At 35.5% G+C, this 25,053-nt stretch overlaps 1 protein-coding gene across 3 annotated transcripts; it reads right to left on the bottom strand.

The window, feature by feature from the left end:
* Position 1: 1 nt before the first annotated feature.
* Positions 2–20,146, bottom strand: LOC306876261 (protein phosphatase 1 regulatory subunit 1C-like). Of its 3 annotated transcripts, none has more exons than XM_079427284.1 (7): positions 20,010–20,146; positions 19,725–19,907; positions 17,311–17,371; positions 10,548–10,582; positions 10,138–10,204; positions 2,022–2,177; positions 2–1,499 (listed from the first exon to the last, which is right to left on the bottom strand). In XM_079427284.1, exons 2-7 carry the CDS (start codon positions 19,803–19,805, stop codon positions 1,405–1,407), a joined length of 495 nt encoding a protein of 164 aa, XP_079283410.1. In that variant the 5' UTR covers positions 19,806–19,907; positions 20,010–20,146; the 3' UTR covers positions 2–1,404. The 3 variants fall into 3 exon arrangements, with proteins under 3 accessions (XP_079283410.1, XP_079283411.1, XP_079283412.1); XM_079427285.1 differs by having other exon boundaries at positions 19,725–19,902; positions 20,010–20,087; XM_079427286.1 differs by lacking the exons at positions 2–1,499; positions 2,022–2,177 and adding exons at positions 3,301–3,757; positions 4,769–4,972 and having other exon boundaries at positions 20,010–20,087.
* Between the last annotated feature and the right edge of the window lie 4,907 nt (positions 20,147–25,053).

Raw genomic sequence — 25,053 nt, 5'->3', positions numbered from 1 at the left:
AAACAGAATACTGCATTTCATTTATCAGTCAGGGATGACAGAAACACCTGCAGAATATCTGTTGAAATCAACTCCTCAATGCCTTTCAGATGAAATTGATCTAAAGAACTGTTTTATAAGGATTCATCTCATGAAAAAAAAAAAATTGTCTCGAGAACCATATACATTTTTTGCATTGATATCATTTTCATCACAACTGAGCACATTTAAGCACAATTAAGCACACAAAAAAAGAAGGCTTAGAAACAGAAACGTATAAATGTACAGATGTATTGTACAGTTTCACTTTTTCTTGCATTAATACGAATTATAAAGGGGATTTTCATTGTAATGAAAATGAAATCATGCAACAACAAAAAAAAAACTACATTTGATTTTTTTTGTACCTACGTTTCTTTGTGAGATTTGCCTATAATTGTTTAGACTTTCTTTATAATTATGCTACTAAAGTCAACAATGAGATGTTGAAATGCACATTTTGTAATTCATACAATATATTTTTGGAAATACATGTTCCACAAATTTACTACAGATTTAATGTTGCAAAAAATATTAGTGGGTACTAAAGAGTGCTCATCTGTTCAAAAGCATTTACACAAACAAACCAAAAATATAACTGCCCTGTCATTTCATAAAAACACCTCTTTCTAACAGTATTATAACATTAATGCAGGCTGATTTATTTATTTTTTTTGGGGGGGGGGGGGTGTTGCAGAAGATCTAAAATACTCTAATAATGTTAGCATGTACAGTATCAAGCTTTAACTCCATGTATAATGCCCACTTTTCAGACACTCATGTCAGAGAGCCGGTGGGCTGTACAACAGCCGTGTGGGACTTCAGAGTCACGTCTGCATACAAAACAGCCATATTCCTACAAAAATATTGCTTCTGTCAGAGAAAGTTACACCAAAGCCCCGAGCTCTTTCCACATGAGGTGATCAAAAATAATGTGGCAGGATGTGATTGGCTTCACAATCCACCCCATGTATTGCTAAATCATCTGCGGAGCATGAGTTTTCTTTCGCTTTCATATTACAACTCAGGATGAAATACAACTACATGAAAGTTAATATAATGAAATAAATCACAATATGAGAGAATGCACAGTGGGGACAAAAAAGTTTGAGATCACTACTAAATACTACTCTATTTTGCATATATATATAGGTTATATATATATACTTCATAAAGTAAAGTTTAAAAGTTTGCAGAACTCTTAGTACTTTGGAGTGAAATTGCATAAATGTATTCATTTACTGCACATAAAAACTACTGTGAAATTTGCTCTTAAACAATTTCCACTGATAAGAAAAACAAAAAAGGTTAAACTAAAAAAAAAAAAAAAACAGTTCCCAAACAGTATTATAAATGACGTCACTTCCTCATGTAATTCAAGCAGCGTTACTCTGTCTGACTGTCTTTCCGTTCCCCGCTGTTCTCCTCTTCCTCCTGGAAAAGTGTAGATGGGTCTGTCTGGTTTTTCAGCATCTTTACCCCTTGAAAAGAAGAGATTTGGCCAAGAGTCAACTTTCACTTTTCCATAACAGGTGTGACTCTTAAACCATCCCGTTCACACAACAGCTTATGAACTCTAAACTTTATTAACTAATGAATGGCCTATGAATAACCCGATGTCAATCCCCTTTCCCGTTCTCGTGCTAGATTACCTGGCTGTAACCACAGTGACTAAATTAGACTATGACGTTGATAACAGTAGAAATTATTTTCTTAGTTTATGCAACAAGAGTGCAGCCATCAAATTTTAGATAACCGATAGCAGAATAACAGATAGCAAGTGGATTATTCGAGAATATACAGTAAAACTGACAGGAGCAGCTTACAGCTCAAAAACCACAAACTTTTGAATGGCAGCATACATTCAAAATACAGGACTGGCTGTATTCTGTTGCTTTGTGAATGTGCATTGGATTCTCTTTTGGTCGAGCATCTTTATAAAATACCGACATGAACCAATGGAGTATTAGCCTATGTTTTATGTGCTTCTGATCTGGTCCTACCAGGGACGAAGGGTGGCTGGTGCTGGTACGGTGTGTCTTTGCGTCGTGGTGACAGGTCTCCGGGTTCCTCAGACAGTGTGCCCAGGTGTTTTTGAGAGAGTCTCGGAGGATGATGACTCTCTCGTTCTTCTTGCTGGCTATCGCTGTGCTCTCTACCTGCAGGACGAACACAGCGTGAGTCCCAGCATGCACCTGTCCCAGTATGACCTGACTTACCCATCTAGAGCCAGCTGACTAGACTAAGGTAGTTCAAAGTTTGATTGTGATCATCTCGATGCAGAAGAATATAGACGATTAGGAGATTACCATAAGCCCTTTTCTTAAAGGTGAAGAATTGTATTTATGAGCAAACCCAACTACAGAATTAATTATTTTTAAAAGTTTTATCTTTCATGTGGACAAGATTGTTGATCTTTGTAATGCGCTTGCACATTAAAAAATAGACAAAGTTAGGGGAAAGACCAACATTTCCTAATGCCCACAACTGTTATGTTGTTATTTTCAAATCAGCAATAAAATCGGACAAAGGTATCACATTTTGAATAGTCTCTTACAAAAACAAAGAAAAGCAGGATTTAAATTTTTACAGTCGCCATATTGAGGTGATTTTTCCCAAGTATTTTTCTTCTCTTTCCACAGAGAAGAGAATCTGGTTTGCTGCTGCTAGTATGCACAGAAATGACATACTTCACCTTTAAGCCTCATTACATGTCTTATAGCAAAATAATGCATAGCGTGCTGCAAGGATGACATATTTTTGTAGGCCAAAACCTCGAAATGAGTTTGCATTTTAGTACTTTTAGATGCTTCCATTGTCTTGAAGTCAATGCATTTGCAAGATATTTTAACGTTTTATTCTACAACATAAATACATCAGTAATACCGCCTTGTGATTTTTTTAAAAAGGTTTTACTTGTCTTGAAAAAGCTGGTTGCAAACAAGTGGCTAAACGGGGCTTGTCAAGGACTTAAACATCCTCCCAACAAAGAGGTAAGGACATGTAAGAATTATAAACTTTTTTTTGGTCATAGATCTGCAATAATCCAAAAGCCAATGGAGAAATCCTATTTGGTTTTTGTTGAGGGAATCAGGGTGATGCTAACTTACAAAAATGCCTACCAAAATAGGTCATCACTGCAGCGCTCTATTCAGTCTTCATTTATTTCTCTAAGATTGGGACATTTTGGAAGTGGGAGATGAAAAACCAAAAGGACAGTAACATTAGATAAACAGCACTTACTCAAAAATTATTTACTTCATTCCTTAATTTTTTTTATTTCAAGCTCCAAATTTTTTTATTTCATTGTCTCTACTTCACAAGTAAATCCAAACCCATAAATAAATTATTACAACTGATCTGAAAGTGCCAAAAATATGCTGCCCGCATTTCACAGATATACATATTGGAAATATTTCAAATGCCATTTTATCAAATAGAAAAACAAACAGGACAGATCATTTTAGTACAGAGTTCAAAGTGAAGAGCAAGCATTTCACTTCACACAAATAAAACTGATTAAAGGAAGTCATCACTGGAACTTAGAAAGAGGTGAGAAAGTACAATGTGTGTATTTAGAGAAAGCATGTCTTCTTATTCAGAGTCCAAAGAGTGAAGGGGACAGTAAATATTTAGGAAGGGTCTACGGTGTGCCGGGTACGTTATTACGGCTATCGAGAGACAGATGAAGGACTGCTCAAGTTTTTCTGCTCACTTCCTGAGGTGTCTGCTGTGTCTCCTGTATATGAATATACAAAACAATGGAAGTAATAATATTCAAAATAATAATAGAACAAAAATAAGAATTTAACGAAAAGTGGAGGAGAGACAGAGACAAAAGAAAGTCTTGTCAGTCGAGTGCAGCAGATCTTCCAACCAAGCAATCAGCTTTTCTTTACATAATCGTGCACTAAGATATTGTTTATGAAGGATAAAAGCACTCAAAATAAAATAATTAAATCAATACATTTTGTATTTGAAAAATAAACAATGAATTAAATCTACTATATGTGCACATTTATTTTAATATTTCATAACATTTTCATGATATCCTCTTACATAAAACCACTGCATAAAATAAAATAAACCAATGCATTAAATATATATATATATATATTGATAATACTAAAAGTTTGTATTTCCAGGAGGGTTATTATAGTTAATTAAAACTGAAACTAAAATTAAAACCATAAATCATAAAAACATTTTTGTTATGTGAAAAAAATAAATAATTTGCTCTACTTATATATATATATTTTAACTTGATGTACTAAAATAAACTACAAAATGCTAAAACTTTAACTAAAAATACATACAAATGGATTCAAAATATTATAATAAACAATACTATCTCAATGATACTAAAGTAACACTGGTTTCAAGATATCATTGTTAATAATACCAGGCTTCATTTCTAAATTCTTACTGATGAACCATGAATTTACGGACCCAGAGTGATTTTTCATAATTAAATTATTTTAAAAGGTATTATTTAAATGCAGTAGTTTTGTAAAAGTTTTCATTGAATAAATTGAATAATAAATTGAAATAACTTAATGATTTATTTAATTGATTTCATTATTTAATTTAGAGTACATTGGTCCTCCATAGTTTTCTGCACAGATTTATTTTAACCTGATTTTAATATATTTACTAGTGAGGGATTGTTACATGTACTTTCCTAGCTACCTGCATATTGTTCAGAAGTAACGATATTATAACTGCGTCCCATTTTTTGTTCTGGACTTACCCCCGGCCCCACTGCTGCCTGGCTGCCCCTCAGTACTGACATAAGACTCATTGCCATTGGGCTCTGAGCTGTTGTGATTGGCCCACTGAGCTTCGTTGGCAAAATGCTGTGCTGTGATTGGACTGGGCAAGTCTGGGCTGTCAGAGAGCCCCGCCTCCTGCTGCTCCTGCCTCTGAAAGTGCTGCTCCACCACCAGCTGCAGCTCTGCACTCAACACAGGACACACAGCACAGCGCCACACAGTGGCCACAGGCTATCAGCACAGGCGTGCAGTGTGAGACCTCTGAACCCCATCCAAATGTATGACATCAATCAAAGTACACTCAACCGGCAGCTATGAAATGGAAAATGAATGACTTGCGAGATGTATGCATGCTATGTATCTCAAACCAAAAAAATTGTTCTAACAAAAAGACAAGTATTTAGTTATTAAAAGTATTTATTGCAACTTTTAAATACTATACAGTTTTGTTTAAGAAGTTGGGCTTAGGGCTGGGCAATATAGCAAAAAAATAAAATAAAATAATTTCTTACGCAGTTTTACTAAAATTAATAATATTTGATAAATATTAGATAATAATAAACTTGCCATATTAGCACCGAGCCACAAGACAAGTCAAGATTGTGAAATTACTCTAATGACAAGCACTTTAGGTAACATAATGGCCAAAAAATCTCATTAAAATAATAATGATATTCTCAGTGTTGCTTCAGTTTATTTCATCAGAAAAAAAACAATGTAAATATGAAAAATACAATCACGACTACTCTGATGTCAGCCAAACTAGGACTGGGCGATATATTGTTTTGATCAACAGCACTATATTTCTTGGTGACGTATCAAAGTAGAGAGCTAATGCACTGTAAGCTGATAGCGCTCCAGTGAAGGAGGTCTGAAAGCATCTTAAGAGCTTTCAGAAGGTTTCATCTACAGACCTCCAAATGCAACTGTCTGATGAAGAAGATGCCTAACATACTCATCTAGAACGCCATAATTACCAATGTGTTAAAAATGATTGTTTAAAAGAGAGAATTCTTCATAACTGAAATACCTTGGGGGAAAAAAAATCTAAATCAAATCAAGATACAAAACAATAAAAAGTAAATCAGGGAATCCTGAATAATAAACTACTGGTAACAAAACAGAACTGTGATCTACACGATAGAGCGCAACAGATATAGATGAGTTTGTTTCTTCATCAGAACAGATTTGGAGGAATTGAGCATTGCATCAATTGTTCACCAATGGATCCTCTGCAGTGAATGGGTGCCGTCAGAATGAGAGTCCAAACAGCTGATAAAAACATCACAATAATCCACACCACTCCAGTTCATCCATCATTAAGATGGTTTATCTTGAAACCGATTCGTTGAAGAAACAAACTCATCTACATCTTGGATGGCCTGAGGGTACATTTTCACCAAGTTTTCATTTTAGGGTGAATTATTTCTTTAAATATTTCTTTAAAAATCTTGAAACAAAGAAATTAATACTTTTTTTTCTTTTTTGCTTCAAATCAAAATATATAGTATTGTACTGTCAAACGATTAATCGCGATTAATCGCATCCAAAATAAAAGTTTTTGTTTACATAATATATGTGTGTATACTGTGTTTATTTATTATGTATATATAAATACAAACACATGCATGTATATATTAAAGAAAAATATGTTATGTTTATATATCAAATATATTTATGTATAATACAAAATATAAGAATATAAATATATAAATGTATATACATGTAAATATTTTCAAAATATATATTGTATGTGTGTGTATTTATATATAAATAATAAATATACACAGTACACATACATATATTATGTAAACAAAAACTTTTATTTTGGATGCGATTAATGGCGATTAATCGCTTGACAGCACTAATATGATATTTTGATTGAACTCAGAGCTAGTTTAATTCATGGCTTTGAACTCTTAATTGAAGAGTATTTTGAAATCCCAATAGAGAAAGTGAATGGGGAAAACACTCCCGCAATCAAGAGCACTAAAAAGTGGGCACTCAATGAACCGCTACACACTCAGCAGTTTTACCCTGGAAGGAGTTCAGCTCACCACTTTGTCGCTATCCAAAGCAATCTTCTCAAAACTTTTACCAATCTTTTCACAGACGAGAGACCCCTACTTACACAAATGAACTTCTGACACCACTGAACCACGACTAGCCCACACCAGCACAGCACGCTAGCTTGGCATCACTGCAAATCAGATTGCTTTAGCTGTTTCTGCCCTCCACTGACCGAAAGGATGCTGAGTGTTCATTCAAAACTGCTCTGCCAGGCTGTCCATTTGAGGCCATCTCTCTAGAATGATGTATCTCTCTCTCCTCCCCCCACTCCAATCAATAGCTCAAGCTAATGTGAATTTAGCACGTCCATGCCAGGAAATGGCCTTGTCTATGAGTCAGCGAGGCGGACTCCAACGCTCTCCCTCCCCCATCTTCATTGTCTTAAATCCTTGACTTTGACGCAAACGTGGCCTGGTGGACAGTGCACATGTTCTGGCATGTTACATGGCGGCACTTTTGTGCAGACAACCTGAGTTTGAATCCAGTGTGGGTCATTTCCTGCTCTCTACTGCCCTTGTAATTGGCAAAATAAGCAAATATTAAAATAAATAATCTGTACTCTTAAGATTGCATGTGCGCTGATAAAAGCGATGTCTGAAGAAAGATTTGTCACATGTGACATCACTGGGGTAGCAGGGTTCCTTCAGGTTTTATGAAAGTACATTTAAGACCTCTTCAAGACCAAGTAAAGAAAATGTAAGAAATAAATTGAAGGGAACAAAATACGCCAATAAGTTTTCTAAATGTAAATGTCTAGAGTGCACACAATGTGCACAAAGAGTGAACTTAATTAAAGTCAACTTAATTAAAAGGGAAAACAAGTTGTCATATCCCATTAACAGATATTTGTTCTTGCATGAACTCACTTAATTTTGGGAAATTTCTCAGGAAACAGGATCATATCTTCATTTTGTATTTCAAGTAAAAAGTATCTTAATTTAAGGATGTTTAGATTTTGGAAGATATTCATTTTTATCAATGTTTGCGACATTTTTAATGCCACTACTTTATGAATTTAAGACTTTCTGCTCTGATTCAAATCCTTTTTAAGGCCTTAATTTGGCCAAATTTGAGAAACCCTGAGTGGAAATCCCACAAGAAAAGAGAAACAGTGGCCACTTACACACTGAAAAAAATGAGGAGTGACAGAATCATTACAAGATTCAATGCTGTATAAACTACATACACACAAATAAATCGTAAATAAAATATAGGCAGCTGAAAATAATGAAGGAGTGAACAATAAATGCTATTTGATAGGAAAACTAAAGTATCAAAAAATGTAATAAAATCTGAAAAGATGTTCAATAGATGTATTGCCATGATCTGTGCAAAAGACTTTAGTTTGAATTAAGTCACTGCTTATAATGGACAAATTCTTTAGATTAAAATAAAACAGTTTTTTTTATGAAGAACTATGGACACAGGCAGTATTGTATCTTGTACTGTGGGTTTAAAGTCTGAGACCACATTGAAAATCAGGCATTCAGAATAGAATTTTAACCCATAAATATACAAATGTTTGGGATTCTTACGTTTTTAAAACAATGAAACATTCTAAATAATACATTTTTAAAATTCTGCAGTATTTCTAGGCTATTAATCAAATCTGTGACAATGAACACGTGATTCTTAGCTGTTCTTTCTTTTGTTGGAGCTCAAGATGCTCTTTGGATGATTCTCAAATCATGCTGGGAAAAACAGACTAGTGTACTCAGACTTTGGACCTCACTGTACATGGTTAAGAGCGGAGGAACTGTATTAATATCAGGGACTGATCCATAAACACGTGCAGTGTGAGTAGTCTGTTGAGTGGGCTGCATGTGTGGGTCATTGGATGCAAAACGCTGCCTCCATCGGTGAAATATGTAGTGTGAATGCTAATGGAGAAGATGGCATGCCTGAGTAAATGTACTGTGGATCATACTGTACATACAGATGGCATAGACATATCATTCCTACTATGCAGTAACTTTTCATTGCCTTAATATGTTATTTTTTTAAAAGATTGAAATCATATTAGTAATCACAATTAGGAGGGAATTTTACATAATTGCAATACAAATTAATTTCATAATTTGTTTTCATAGTTTGTTTCCTGTCCTTGTTTAATGTGATTATTAGTTAATTCTTGTCCAGCTGTGTTTGTGTAATTAGCCTGTGTATTTAAGTTCCTCAAACGTGTGTTTGAGAAAAACATTTATTTCATAATGATATTTCCCCCCATTTTAAATTCTTATTATGCAATGAAAGGTTAGCTTTTTGTCATTTTTTTAATAAAAGATCAAAAGGATTAACAAAGCAGGTTAATTTTCACAGTCTTCTTTGATCATATTTACCAAGGGTTCCAATAATTCTGACCACAACTGTATATATATGTATATAAATAAAACTAATTTTATTTCAGCTAGTAAAAACATTTCTCATTTTTGTTTAGTTTGTTTAGTTTAAGCTAAAATAACAAAACAAAATACTCTAAAACCTAGTAAAAACTATATACTTTTTAAAAACAAAAGCTAATAAAGATGCCAAAGACACAAAACAAAACAACTAAAACTTTAACTAAAATAAAAAAATAAAAAAATAATGAAAATTAACAACAAATTTAGTGTAATAGTATAGAAATTATCAATGGATTTGATGAAATCTGTTATGTTCCATGCATCAGTAATCATAATCTGACAAACTTTATTTGCCAAAAGTGTGATTAAGTAAGATTAAGAATAAAAAGCAGTATAAAAAGGAAAAGTATTTTACATGTAGATGGAGTAAGCAGAAGACTTATGTACAGATGTGCACATTATAAATATAAATTATATGGAAATAATAATATATTATAAATACATTTACTCATATTAAATGTATAAATCTAATTATTTATTGGGTTGTTTGACTCTAAAACAATCCATTTTGACTTATACTGTACAGTTACAGTATAAAACATTATGATAAAATCAATATACAAAGGTATAGAAAAATATAAAATGTAAGCTAATGTAAGCTCCCATTATCCAGTTAATGTCTTGTCATTGTATAAATAATTAAGTTATAAATATTAAAATTCAAGTTTCTGAGTTTGGCCTTTATTCTGAAAATCTGGTCCTTTCATAGAAATACTAAATCATGACCAAAATATATTAGTTTTTTTTCAAATGTTACCGAACAGAAATGGTACTGCATAACAGGAATGACTCAGATGGTATGGTTACGTAAGAGCCTGAAACGTCACATAATATGCAGATGGTGTACTGTATATGGCTGGATGCGGGCCTCATACCTCTCATGGTCGGTGGCGTGTAGACGCTCTGTTTCCTCTGGGCTGGAGACAGCTGGGCACTCTGGGCCTGGTGTGGACAGTGGAAAAGCACAGCGTGAGAGAGGGGATCTGATTTCACGCAGACTCTATTTCAGGAGCTTTGCTACAGCAGGTAATCAATCTGAACTAAATCAGAGCTCCATCCATCTCATAGCAAGCCCTCCGCTGAGCATCATAGAGAGCTCTGCAGAGAAGCAGCCGGAGGCTTAGCTTACATACCGCCACGTCCACTAAGACGGCTGAAAAGAACACCGTGTGATGTCTGATACAGTGATGGTGGAGACAGGAGGGAGGGAGAACAAATCTAATGCTCATTTTAAGTGCTAGGGTTAATCTCTTGTCTCTGTTATTGCTTTAGATACAGTACTCACCTCTGTTTGATTGCTTGTAGTCTGCTTGTCATCTCCTGAAGGGGAAAAAGAACAGGGGGACTTACTTCTAATACCATTTTAATGCTTTAGAAATGTAGCTACAAAGAACAACTTTATTCTTAAAATTATACTTTAAAAGTTACAATAAATACATTTACATTGTTACATAGAATTTCTATTTCAAATAAATGCCATTTGAACGATCTGCTATTTGAACTGATCGATCAATCAGAACTCTAGTACATTGACCAGCTAAAAAATGGTTTTAAGTCAGTTATTTCTATCTTTTGCTGTAGTGTGTCAGTAAGAAATATCCGTTTACATTTCCATTGCAGTCTGCCTGGAATGACATGAAGAAACAGAACAAACTGAGACAGATTAAATCCAGAAGAACTGTGGCAACATCTCCAAGATGTTTCAAGAAACCTCCCTGCAAAGCTGCAGTGCTGTTAAAAGTTTTAGGCACTTCCGTAAAAATGCTGTAAAATGAGGATGCTGTCAAAAATAATGCCATAAATAGTTTTTATTTATAAATTAACTTCTATTAGCTAAATTAAATCAACATTTGGTGTGACCATCCTTTGTGTTTAAAGCAGCTTTTGCCCTCTGTGTACTTGATCAGAGTTTCTCATGAGATTTGCAGGGAGGTTTCTTGAAGCATCTTGGAGACGTTGCCACAGTTCTTCTGGATTTAGTCTGTCTCAGTTTGTTCTGTTTCTTCATGTCATTCCAGACAGACTGGATGATGACAAGATCAGATCTCTGCGTGAAGTACTGGCTGTTGTCAGACTCCTTGTGCAAACAAAAATCTCACTTGATTATTACAATTAATGGCAAAATGAATGTTTGGAAATGTAAACTGATATTTCCTACTGACACACTACAGCAAAAGATAGAAATAACTGATTTAAAACCATTTTTGTAGCTGGCCTAATAACCACATTTGCCACATAACCAAGAAAAACATTTGACATTTTGAATGTTCAGACAACATATATACGTTTTCATAATTTAATAGGAATGTTAGCAAAACTTGGAACATTGTCATAGCTGCAATGTAACAAATTTGTTGTTTTAGTTCAGGGACCACAAAAAGTTTTTTAACATTCGAAGAGTCACATCTAATCTGTAAAACTGGGTCACAGAAACTTCTGCGTGCTTCATTTCTCCTGAATTGCTATCTCCACAAATTCTGTTAAAGGACACTAAGAGCAAAGCCAAATTTAGACCAATTATATCTTGATCCAAGAATGGAATGCGTTAGGCGACTAACAAAATTAGATTTTACATTCCACTCCCAAGTTTCTTTTTCATAATGCAAAACTGCTTTTAGAAGGCCGACCTATTTCTTTCTGCGACTGCACTAAGAGAGGCTTATATATTATTTCAGAAGTTATGAAATGTAGGGCTATTTGTTCATTTCAGGGCTTGAAAGACCAATTTATCTTCCAGGGTCATCATCAGAGCATCTTACAATTTCATGCATGCTCTCAAAGCGTATGCGTCATCCCTGCATGAAGTGTTTGGAGCCCATGGACTCCAAATGATTTCATAAAATACTGGAATCTTCCACCTCTTTTAACTGGTGGATTTTGCAGTGAGGATCTGGAACATTTGCAATCTGGTATAATTGGAAGATTGTTATTGCTGTAGCTTCAATAAAACAGAATCATCAAATTATTCTTTATCATTTTGTCACAGAATTTATTTTATTTATTCCACAGATTTTTTTTTTCAGAAAAAATATAATCTTTTATTTAATAATAATTAAATAATAATCATCCTTTTTTACAAGATTATTTGTTTAATAGAAAGTTGAAACCAATAGCATTTATTTTAAATATAAATATTTTTTAACAGTATAAATGTCTTCACTGTCACTTTTGATCAATTTAATGCATACTTGGTGAGCAAAAGTATTAATTTCATGAAAAAAACAAAACATACTGACCTAAAACTTTTGAACAATAGTAAATATTTGCCACCAAAAATATCTTGAGATGATTAATTAGTTGTATTTATTTAGAAGAAAAATGCACAGGACACATGTGTGAATTGACTTGATACATCCACTGAAATCTTAATCAGTCATGACAAAATAAATTGCTTGTAATTTAAATGCTATTTAGTTTGATAATGAAATTCATTTATTTTGGAGGGCCACTGTATATATTTAACATATGTGATCCTGGACCACAAAACCAGTCATAAGGGTCAATTTATATTTTTACGGTAGGAAATTTACAAAATATCTTCATGGAACATGATCTTTAATTAATATCCTAATGATTTTTGGCATAAAAGAAAAATCAATAATTTTGAGCCATACAGTTGGCTATTGCTACAAATATACCTGTGCTACTTGTCTGGTTTTGTGCTCCAGGGTCACATATGCTGAATTATGTTGAATGTATATGTTTTGTATTGTATTTTCATACAATGAAAACTATTATGTAGTCCAAGGACTGTATGCACCACTGCTGGACTGACGTAACACTTGTTTAAAGAAGACTTTAAAAGCCCCTGTTTTCTCTTAAAGCCACTGAGCATCTTTATTCCCTCACCTAATAGCCACTTAAGACTTTAAATGGAGTCCGAGCAAATGCTGGATTATGACTCCAGACCTGACGTTAAGTAGATCCAGAGGCACACAGTGAACCACAGTAGCCAGAAGAGCTTTGTGCTTTTATGGGCCCACTGGCTCCACACACGAGGACCTTGTTAAAAAGACGTCCCTGCCAAAGCCACAGGTTCTGCTCTATGAACGCTACACCAAATTACCAATCTAACCGCAATAACAAGCCAAGCCACTCTTCAACTTCATCTTCTGCTCGCGGATACGCGGTGCCCAGTTTATGACAAGCAGCAATCGAGTGACGCAAGTTCATAAAGCTTCAAAAACTTTCTTTATAAGGGACCGATTACAAGTGTTTTGGATCAGAGGAAGAAATGCCAGCCAAACAAAGAGGTGCTTGTTTTGTGAATGCAGCTCTGTGCGTCCCACCTCCTCAACACGCCCCTGCGATCTACATCCAAAATCAGCAGGGGAAAACAGGCAGCCGTTCTCCGCGCACAACCGCAACGCCACAACAACCACCCAGCGATTGTCTGCATCAATCAGGAAAAACAAACAGCTGAAATTAACAGCACTTCCCGGGAATTTTTATTTTTGAATGCTTTGCTGGAGAGCATGTCATCTCTATTGAGTAAGACCTGGCAACCGATGGGAGACAATAAACGCTCTTAATCAAGGGATGCTCGTGAGCTCATAACAAGGCCCTCTTCTCAAGCAGAACTGGCAGATGGCAATGCTGGCTCCAGCGAGGAGGTTTGGATAAGCTTTATCAAGAAAACCAGCCATCTCCGCCAAGTCAAACACAAGAGTATGGGCACATATGATCTCTGTGAGCTTCCAGGCAAGAATTGTCCTGAACACTTGGACGATGTGGATTATTGCTATGTTTATTCATTGGTATTGAATGGTTTATGTAGACACTCTGACACTGGATGTTTAAGAACATATATCACTGATTCTTGAGATTCAGGACAAATACATAACACATCTTTAATTGTCATTATCACTGGAATGTTCATAATACATATAAACCACTTCATTTTATTATATTTATGGTTTATTTTAGCAAAATTATGACATTAAATATCACTCACAACCCCTAACATCACCTCAAACTAATTCTTTGCACATATTAAAAATAATATAATATGATATTTAAAAACATTACTATGTTAAAAATTTTAATGTAAAAAAAAAAAATTTTTTTATAATGTTTCACAGGTTTGTGGTCTGTCTCGCTTTTGGTAAATATTGCCAGGTATCTGATTATCTGGTGAGTTACACAATTATAATTTTTTTTTAAATTATATATAAGTGTGATTATTATTTTTTTCTGTCACAACCATTTCAGCATATCAGCTTACCTTGTAAAATAAATGCTTGGGAATTTCATATACGTTTAATATTTTAAGTAGGTCCTGTTAGCAATTAGATTTAATACATGTGATATGCAAATTAAATGGAAAAATATTGTATTCTCTCTGACTGAAATTACAGCTGAAAATCAATTTGAAACCATCATGTAATAACAACCAATGATAAATTTACCAGTTTTTATCAACAAAATCACAAACTTTGTGAGGAGATGAAAGAAACAAGATCCAAACATGTTAAAAACTCGGAACATGCTGAAAAAGATTAATTCTAAACAGTTCATTAATACATAGAGTAAACTTGATTTTTCAGTTCTCTAGCCTGTTTTGTCTTAATTCTAAAAAATCACAGATGTTTGACCTCAAAGTAGCCAGTGCATTCAAAGAATTCACTGTCACAGCGTGAGCATATGACATTAAGTGTTTCTGGGAAGGTCCAACTTACAAGCTTGGAAGTCGCAATTACGATTTGATGCGTTATAGATTTTTGGTCTGAATAAATTGGACGCATTGAGCAATTTCATATTTCTCTTTTCACTTGATAAACACAGGAAGCGTTTTTAGCACTAATGCAACACTGTAGATCAAAGGATGCGCATTAGGTGTGGAAATGATGCTTTATCTGTGTATTTGATCATTTTCATGCTGCCGCAGAGAATTATGGAAAGTTTTGTCCCACAAGCCTGGCGCCTCATAAACGTGGCTAAATAAGAAGTGCTGTCTGGCATGCTTTGTTGTTATTCTTCATCAAAGTACAAAGTAAATTATACAGACTACATTTACAATTAAAACGTAGTTATGAACGATACTAATTCGTTTCCACCTTTATTGTTTAATTTCCAAGCAAAAACATTGTGATGGCATTCATGTATGCCCAAATCGTGATCGTTCTGACATGACTTGAAGGCAGCATTTGTTTAGACTCTGGAATGGTTTCTCTACATTTACAGTGCCAAAAACCGGTTTCTCGTGTGGGTTGTTGAGTGGGATTAGGGTCGAGGTTACCGTGTTTACTGATGACGCTAATGTGCTGGCATTTCCCTCAAGTGGAAAACTTTATTGATTCAGCTTGCGCGTGGAAAAAATATAAACTTCCTCAGCATAATGTAGGTTCGAAAACAAAAGTCCTCAGGTAGTGGAGAACAAGTCTTTAGGAACAACTACAGTATTTTACTGTATGTAAAGCCAGTTTCTGTCTCAGAGTAAAAGTGTAAAAAGGGTAATTGTGAGTTTTAAAATAAGAAGTGAGATAAAATGTCATACCGTGAGATTTTCAATTGTGATATAAAAATTACAGTATGAAAAAAAGTTGCCGTCTCACATTATGTATAAAGTCACAATGAGATATAGATTAACATTGAGAGATAGAAAGCCACTTTGTGAGATTTAAAGAATCTCAATAATGAAATATAGTCATAGTTACATAGTAACAACTGTGAGATATAGTCACAATTGTGAGATGTATACCCATATTGTGAGATATAAAGTCACAATTGTGAGATATATAGTCATAATGTGAAACTATAAAGTCAATTATGAGATATATAGATATATATAGTTAGCCATAATTGTGAGACAGAGTCACGTTATGAAATATAAAGTCACTGTTGTGAGATTTAAAGTTATTGTGAGATATAAAGTCTCACTGGGACATATAAGATCTCATTTGGAGATTTAAATTAATACTGTGAGATTTATAGTCACATTGTGTGATATAAAGTCACTGTTGTGACATATAAAGCCATGGTTGTGGGATATAGTCACATTGTGAGATATACGGTCATATTGAGAGATTTAAAGTCACATTGTGAGATATGATGTAATCCTGGGAGATTTAAAATCACACCGAGAACTATAAAGTCACATTGTGGTATGTAAAGTCACCATGTGGGATATAAAGCCATAATTCCCTTTTTATTTACTCTGAGGAAAGAACAGGCTTCTGTATTAACCTTCTAAAGGGTCATTTGCAGATAGTAGCTATAATTGAATCTCAGCAAAATACATCCCATCCATTTCCCAAATAACCCTGAATTCCACTCACAGATAAGCCGTATCGTTCTACACTGAGGTTAAACTGAAAGTTCACCCAGAAGAGACAACACTTGAAAAAGATGAAAGAGCTACAGTGCAATGGGCCACACAGCCTGTCCGGCTGCATATGCTGACGCCATAGGTGGGTTGTTTGTCCTGATAGCGGCCTGTTGACCGTTGCCACATTCACAGCGTGTTGTGCTGTTCCGACCCAAGGCTAGATTACAGACGCTCCGACGTGAAATGACCTCGTCAGACCTATCAAGTTGTCCTTTAAACCAGAAGAGCACATTTCCTCCCACAATATCATATAATGATTGTACATGAGAATTGGAGAGGGCCTATTTTCATAACAATACAGAAATCCACGGCTTTATGTAAACAATAGCGGAAATTCAAAAGAAATACTGCTGAAATACTACAACAACCGAACCTTGAAAAACACCTCCAAATGATACACAAATAGACCAACTCTTGTTTGTTTCTGAAAAGAACAGTCATGAGTTCTAGTATTAATGCATTAGGGATGCTGATCCAATTAACCAAAGCAAACATATAGAGTTAAAGATCTGCACAATGCGAGAATACTGACAACTTTACCCTAAAGTTACACATTAATGAGACCATTCGCTGTAGATTCTTATCTTAATTTAGACGCACAGAATGGCTGTATTTCAATAGCACCTTGTTTGCTATGACCCAACGGTCCATGTAGGTTGAACCCACCCTTTCAGTGACTACAAATAAGCATACAACTTGTTTAATGGTTTAAGGCTCTTACCTGATGCACTGGGCTCATTGTAGATGACCAATGTGGCTGGAGTAGGTCTCCGTTTGCGTATCTGAAGAGAAATAAATTATATTATTCTAATTATACTGCCATTAACAAAAGTGGAGGTAGTAAAACCCATTTAACCATGTTAAAATCACTATGATGCACATCCTTGAGTGGCTTATTGGTTTAATTTAATACAATGTCCTGCTGGAAAAACCCCAAGCCTAAGCTGGTTCGCTGGTTCTCCCTACCAATAGGAAAATGCCCTAAAACCCCTCTAAAACCATTTAATAGACCAACCTGGAGACCAGCTTAAGCTAGTTAAAGATTTTTTGTTTATTAATTTGTTTAGCAAAGCAGCAACAGTAATATAATAATCTAAATTAAAATAATTCTAAAAATAATTCAATAATTCTGAATAATTCTAATACTAACTGATATATTTTTGCATAGGGCAGTAATATATATTATGCTTATTTTTAAATAAACATTACAACCACTTGCGTATATATATATATAATTTAGAAATTATTATTAAAAATGATTTAGATTGCAGTTGTAGTATTACCATGGTACTTTTTGGTACTTTTGTAAGCACTAACTGACAATAACAGATGGAATATGGGGGCAAAATGTTCATATTGACTGATTTACCCCGTGTGTCCAGAAACCAGCATTTGTTGGGTGATTCAGTGGGGTCAATACAATCAATTCCCTGAAGAAGGCTGCTGGGTTTAGATCACGTTTAGCCTCACAACATGCTGTCTCAACACATGTGAAACAGCATGAGCTCACACTCAACAATGTCGTCCACCTCCATGTGTTTTTTAAATATACTTGAACATCAGAGTCTATTTTAAATAAGAGATAACCTATAAGAATGACCCGGTGTGTGAGAGAGATTCAGGAGCCGTCACTTGACCTATCAAGCCAGTACTGCGTTCTCACAACATCAATGTTTGTTGATCATGTACATCTATTATCAAGCCCAGCCAACTGAATAGTTGCACGACCACAAGTTTCTCATGACCTTACTGGATGTTGCTGCATTATATGTTGCGAATGCTGCTGGTGACACCAAGGTAACATTATCTTAAAATGGCAAAAGCTGAACAAAAACTACTACCTAACAAGAAAAAAGACCTTGGATTGGACCTTAAAGCATCTTTCAATTTGCAGATATTATTTAATCAGGGCCAATACGAGGGGAAGTCGTGGCCTAATGGTTAGAGAGTCGGACTCGTAATCCAAAGGTTGCGGGTTCGAGTGTCGGGCCGGCAGGGATTGTAGGTGGGGGGAGTGAATGTCCAGCGCTCTCTCCACCCTCAATACCACGACTGAGGTGCCCTTGAGCAAGGCACCGAACCCCCAACTGCTCCCCGGGCGCTGCAGCATAAATGGCTGCCCACTGCTCCGGGTGTGTGTTCACGGTGTGTGTGTGTGTTCACTGCTGTGTGTGTGCACGTTGGATGGGTTAAATGCAGAGCACGAATTCCGAGTATGGGTCACCATACTTGGCCGTATGTCACTTCACTTCACTACACATGTAAAATACATAAATACAACACTTTTAACGCTAAAATCCCTGTAAATGTTTACCATTTTAATTTGACAACAACCATTTTTGTGTCTTTTAATTCTGGTGGGAGTCATGGGTTCCTCCAAAGGCAAATGATAACTGACTAAAAGTACTTCTCCTCCTGCAGGGTAAAAATCTGAACTACTAGCCTAATTGTGCCAGCACATAAAATTACTGAGCCCTGAACCTGCATCAGACAAGGTTCTTAAACAATAAATAAAAAATATAAAAAAATTTGCTCCAAGAAACAAGAGCAAACACAGCCTTTACTGATAGAGAACTTGCTCAGCACAAGAGAGACTGCCACTGATTGGACAAGTCGGCATCATCATAAAATCAGCCCAGCACTTTCCTGTTATGACATTGTCAGCAACAGCACGAACATCAAACACTTTTACTGCCGGGCATGAAGCTTCCCCGCTGGATCCGGATCCATCAATGAACAGCTCTACTATAGCAGGAACACAATAAGAATCTATTCTGCTGCACGAATTTTATAAAGAACAAAAAACATTTTTTTTTTTACCAGCAATTCACACTCTTTGAATTACTCCTGTATTGAAATCTGACAGCAAACAGCAAATGCTTAATTCCCTCCTTGCACTGAAGTGCATGCAATACACTATTTGATCAAGCCATTGCAGTGGTGTGCATTAAAAAAATTACATATTTTCCAAGCACTACAATCTCACTATGTACAGTATTACATCATATCGTAAAACAGATTTTGGCAGCAATCTGCACAGATCTGATACTTGAAGACAGCCTCAAGGGAGCCGAAGAGCAATGCAGGCCAGTCTCCATTAGGCACAATGCAATAAAAGTGCTTCTCTCTACTTACATGCTCGGCCGCCTGGGGATCCAACTGGCTCTGGAAGAGTGGAACGGCAAACTGAATTTTCTTAGGGCTGTTGGGCTCCATGCTGAACGAGAGAGCTGACTGAGAGAGATATGGAGACAAACTGGACCCTACTTATCAGCCCCTGTGATTTTCTCTCCCTCCTGTACGGCCCGCCTTCCTTTACTCCACGGACAGAGAGAAAGAGAGAGAGAGAATGAGCCACACAGACAAACAGCAGAACAAATAGTCAGTCTGTCCTTCCCACATTCGTGCTGTCCCACTCACTTTGCTCTGGTCCTGTGTCCCATAAACCTCAGAGAAGCCGAGATGGCTGCAGGTCTTCTCAGTGTGAGTTTTCCGACTGCTCCGGGACACGCTCAGATCTCTCTCTGCTTTGCTCTCTCTCTTTTTCTCTCACTATCATTAGCAAGACTCGGAGCAATGCAATATAAGCCCCCACCAGGACCTGCTGATGCTCCTACATTATTTATGATCCTGATTCAGGATGCTGTCGGCAGTTTTCACATCACATGGCCGGATTTCTCTGCACGGGCACGGGAAAACTCTGAGACGAGAATGTTCTTTATAATGTGTAACTAACTAGCTCTATCACACTGGCACTTCATTTATGGATTTTTAATTATTCAGGGATTCTTGGGAGATGGGAATGATTCACTGTCCTGCTAAAACAGCCGTTTTATTTTTAGCCATAGTGGATGTAGTATAAATCTAGGGTTTGAGACAAAAGTGAAGGATGTTTTTTTGTATAGTAATATGTAAAATATTAAATGAAGATTCCAGTATGTTTGATACAGTGGATTTTTGTGGCATCTGGGACTTGCATAGGGATTCATTAAATAAAGATTGCACTCACAAAGACCAATTTCTAGCTCGTATATTTTATATTTAGCAGTACTTTATAAGACAAACATCACTATTGCTATTGCTAGGTTTTGGTATTTGAACAAAACTTGAACTATGCATAAAAGGCATATTTAAACTTGAGTGCACATGCTGATCTGTACCGTATGGTCTACAGACATGATTGACAGCTCAAATTATATGGTATATTGATGTAGATGTGTGCTATTATGTTTCTAGACTTACAATTTGTGCATGGCAGATGATAAAACAGGCAATAAATAAATCCCACTGAATATCATAAAGACCTGGGAGTGGACTTGGGCTATAAGTAACAACAAAGCATAGCCTTGGCAGCCAACCACAACACCCTTTGTGCCACTGAATGTTGCACATACAAACCCTTCCTTATAAAATGTTGTTTTATATATTAATATAAATACAGGCATGAAATTCATAACTGTAAAACACCATGATATTTCTACTAGGTTTTCCTCAACCTTGAAATAAAGCTGACATTAAACATAAATATTAGATCGAAAAATCTAAAACAATAAAAAAAAATAGAAATGTTACCTTTGTAACTAACTGAAAAAATAAGATAAGAATCAACCTTTTGATAATAAAAAATGGTTTTATTAAAATAATAAATTGATATTTATTTTTATTAAAGAAAGAAGCTGCAAACTGGAGCCTACCACTACAATATGTTCAATGCAATTTAACCAACTGTTTTTATCATTTATTTTGACTATTGGTTATAGTTTTGCAGACATATCTCCATTTCCTCCTTCAGGTTGTGTTTTAGACAGGCCGCAGACTAATGACCTATTTCAGAGCAAGCAGGTGGATCAATAGCAGTTATCTCATTGGCAGATGTCCAGTGACCTGAGCAAGCAGCATAGGGTGGCGTCTGTCCTGGGTTATGGTTAGGATCAATACATGGTCACACTTTGAACTATTACAACTAATATTACGCCACAGTTTACTTTTATTATCCACAAGGAACTGGAGAAAATTGAGATGGAGATAATATCAAGTTTAACTGTGTGACGTATGTATTTTAGTATATATATATTGTGTGTGTGAATATTTTAAACATTAAACATTTGTAGTTTTCATTTTTATTTTAGTTTTGGTCATTTTGCTATGTGCTTTTGTCACTTTAACTACATTTTTGTTTTTAATATTTCTATTTATCACTCTGTTTTTCTCATTTCTGTTTTTCACTCTTCATGAAGTTTTTCACATTTTCATGAATAGTTAGCTAATTTATTCCTTCATTTTTAACTGCCACTCTACTCTTCCATAACAACACTAGAGCCATAGCTAAACAAATTCTTCCGAAACAGGATGTTTTCTGTTTTTTTCCGCTTGGTAAACTAAATTCAACAAATAGTATATTATAGTCAGGAGTCAGCTGGTGTAACCTGGGGTTAGCCTGAGGTAAAAAAAAAGGGAGTCAAAGAATCCTGAAGAAACGAACTCACATCGGGTCACCCCATTGACCTCTGGAATAAACAGTACCAAACCACCTGACCTCACTCATATTTACACCCTGTCCTCACTGCCGCCCATTAACAGGTTAAAGCTTGACCTCATGACCATTAGGAGCAGGTAATATCAGGTAGGAAATTGCTGGAGCTTAATGAACGTCATAGGGCGGAGAAGGCACAAAACAGGCACTGTTTATTACCCACATCCCAATGCGTCTGACAGAGCGCTATGCAAGATTTAACAGATATGCTTTTATTTCACAACAAGCGCAATTAATCTGAACAGCAGAGGTTTGTGTCACACAAGCTGTCAAAATCATTAAGGTTTGATGAAAAAGCAAAGTGATGTCATTGGACTGACCAGGTTGTCCTGTCCAAGAGTCCATTTGTGTGTTCAAGAACAAGGACAAAAATACAAGCATGCCCTTGTGTTCATGGGTGTTTGCCTGAAGCAAGAGGCCGAGAGATGAAGAAAAGTGGGATTGAGCGGTCGGGAAACATATCCAGCACCCTCTCTTAGACGTGAAGGTGAGTGAAATCCAATAGTGCCTATAATAAAGTAAATTTTTCCTGACTACTCAAGTCTGTCTCCTCTGTAGATGAACACAAAACACCTTTATGCTGCTTTATTGGAGCTGCTCTAACAGTTCGAAATGAAAATCCCACTCGGTCGTCAGGTTATTCAACCCATTTCTGTTATATATATCAGTATCCCCCAGGTCTAATGTTGCCATTTTATGTTAATGTCCGCCCTCTGAATCTATTCAAGCGTGCACACATCATCAAACTCACTCTCCTGCCAACCTTCTATCTCAGAGATGTGTTGCCATGGTAACAGTGAACCGAATTGAGTTATGTATCAAAATAATTTTTCTGACCCACAGGTATTTCCATCGTCATACTTGGCTAAACACAGCAGTGGGAGTCTGCCATTAACATTGTTGCCCGCATTAAAAATGTTAAGCGCAAAGGACAAGCACGATCAGGACTAAAAAAAAAAGAGCAGCGTGACTGAAAAACTTAGCCTGTATTAGATCAATGATTAAAATACAGGACAGTTCTATTGGGTGCTTAATATTTGGAACACTTAAAAAGGTTTTATATAAAATACCCTTTAAAGGTTCCATCAAAAATGTTAAATGCAACATATAGAAGCTTTTAGGGGTTCCAAACATGGAACACAGACTACAGTTGACTACTGTTGCATGATTAAAAAAAAAAAATAAATAAAAAATAATATTGTTAACCAAGTGTCACAGTAAAAAACATTTATAATGTTTTTAAAGATTCTGCTCCAAACAAATGTTGTTTTTTAGAACTTTCTATTCATCATAGAATCCTGAAATATGTAACACAGCTTCTAGAAAACATATTAATCAGAACAACTGTTTTCATCACTGATAATAAGAAATGTTTCTTGAGCAGCAAATTAGAATGATTTCTGAAGGATCACGTAACACTGAAGACTGGGGAAATGACGCTGAAAATTCAGAGTTGCATTCATAGGAATAATTACAGTTTTAAATATATTAAAACAGAAAAGTTATTTTGAATTGTAATAATATTTCACAATATCACGTTTTTCTGTATTTTTTGCAGCCTTGGTGAAATAAAATAGTTCTTTCATGGATCAGCATCAACAAATGTACCCAACAAATATAATTAAACATAAAAATTAAGACATAAGAAACATAAAAGACAACAAATGAAGTTCAATGCCAGTGCATGTTTACATTCTGGAAGCCGAGTTACCTGATTAAACACTGTAAATGGATTCCTGGACTGAGCAAGATCTTTAGTCACCTCTCAGATCCTAAATACACACAGCGTGTAAAAATAATAAAAGATTAAAAACATGCTGTGAATAAATGCACTCGATTAAGAAGACTAATGAACTGTTGATGGCACAATAATAACAATCATTAGTCAATTTCATTTCAAACTCATTAAAAAAACAAAAAGGAAAGCATAATAATAACAATAATAATAAGTAGGCATTGTAAATCCACCTTTCAGACATTTATGGGCTGAGGCATACCAGAGGTTGCAACTTGCAGAGCACAAATGTGCAGCTCATATTTTTACTGAAGCGCTTATATGAACTCTTCTGTACAAACAAAGAGTGTTATTACAGCTGTAAAAGTGTCTAAATCATCCAGACTACAGGGAATTTACAGGGTAGAGAGGGGTACACATTCCCTTTCTGGTATCCTTGCATATGCCATTAAATCTGTTTTTAATAGCTGAAAATTGGGTGTCATTTTACATAGCCAAAATTACTAAGCATTTAAAGGAATGGTTGCTGGAGAAGTAATAGTTCACCCAAATCTTAAAATTAGCAGAAAATGTACCCTCAGGCCATCAAAGATGAGTTTATTTCATTATCAAAACAGATTTGGAGAATATTAGCATTACATTAATTGCTCACCAATGGAGCTTCTACAGTGAATGGGTGCCGTCAGAATGAAAGTTAAAAAAGTTGATAAAAACATAATCCACAAGTGATCTACTTGGAACTCCAGTCCATCAATTAATGTCTTGTGAAGTGATGTCTTTTTATCAGCTGTTTGGACTTTCATTCTGACGGCACCCATTCACTGCAGAGGATCCATTAGTGAGCAAGTGATGTAACATTGAATTTCTCCAAATCTGTTTCAATGATACATAATTCTTGTGATGTTTTTATCAGCTGTTTAGACTCTCATTCTGACGGCACCCATTCACTGCAGAGGATCCATTAGTGAGCAAGTGATGTACAGTAACATTGAATTTCTCCAAATCTGTTTCAATGATACATAATTCTTGTGATGTTTTTATCAGCTGTTTAGACTCTCATTCTGACGGCACCCATTCACTGCAGAGGATCCATTAGTGATGTAACATTGAATTTCTCCAAATCTGTTTCAATGACACATAATACAAACACCATCCACCATCTCCAGGAACTCAAACTAAATTATGACTCAGCAAGT

This window comes from Barbus barbus (assembly GCF_936440315.1).
Source record: "Barbus barbus genome assembly, chromosome: 10".
NCBI lineage: Eukaryota > Metazoa > Chordata > Actinopteri > Cypriniformes > Cyprinidae > Barbus > Barbus barbus.
This window is presented reverse-complemented; position numbering and strand designations above follow the sequence as displayed.

What these genes read in the sequence shown, in the direction of transcription:
- LOC306876261 (XM_079427286.1), bottom strand. Translation starts at nt 19,805, where the DNA reads ATGGAGCCCAACAGCCCTAAGAAAATTCAGTTTGCCGTTCCACTCTTC. An exon ending in CTACAAGCAATCAAACAGAG is followed by an intron (nt 10,205 to 10,547) that starts GTGAGTACTGTA and finishes TGTCCACACCAG; the next exon opens with GCCCAGAGTGCCCAGCTGTC. An exon ending in AGGCAGCAGTGGGGCCGGGG is followed by an intron (nt 3,758 to 4,768) that starts GTAAGTCCAGAA and finishes ATTCATATACAG; the next exon opens with GAGACACAGCAGACACCTCA.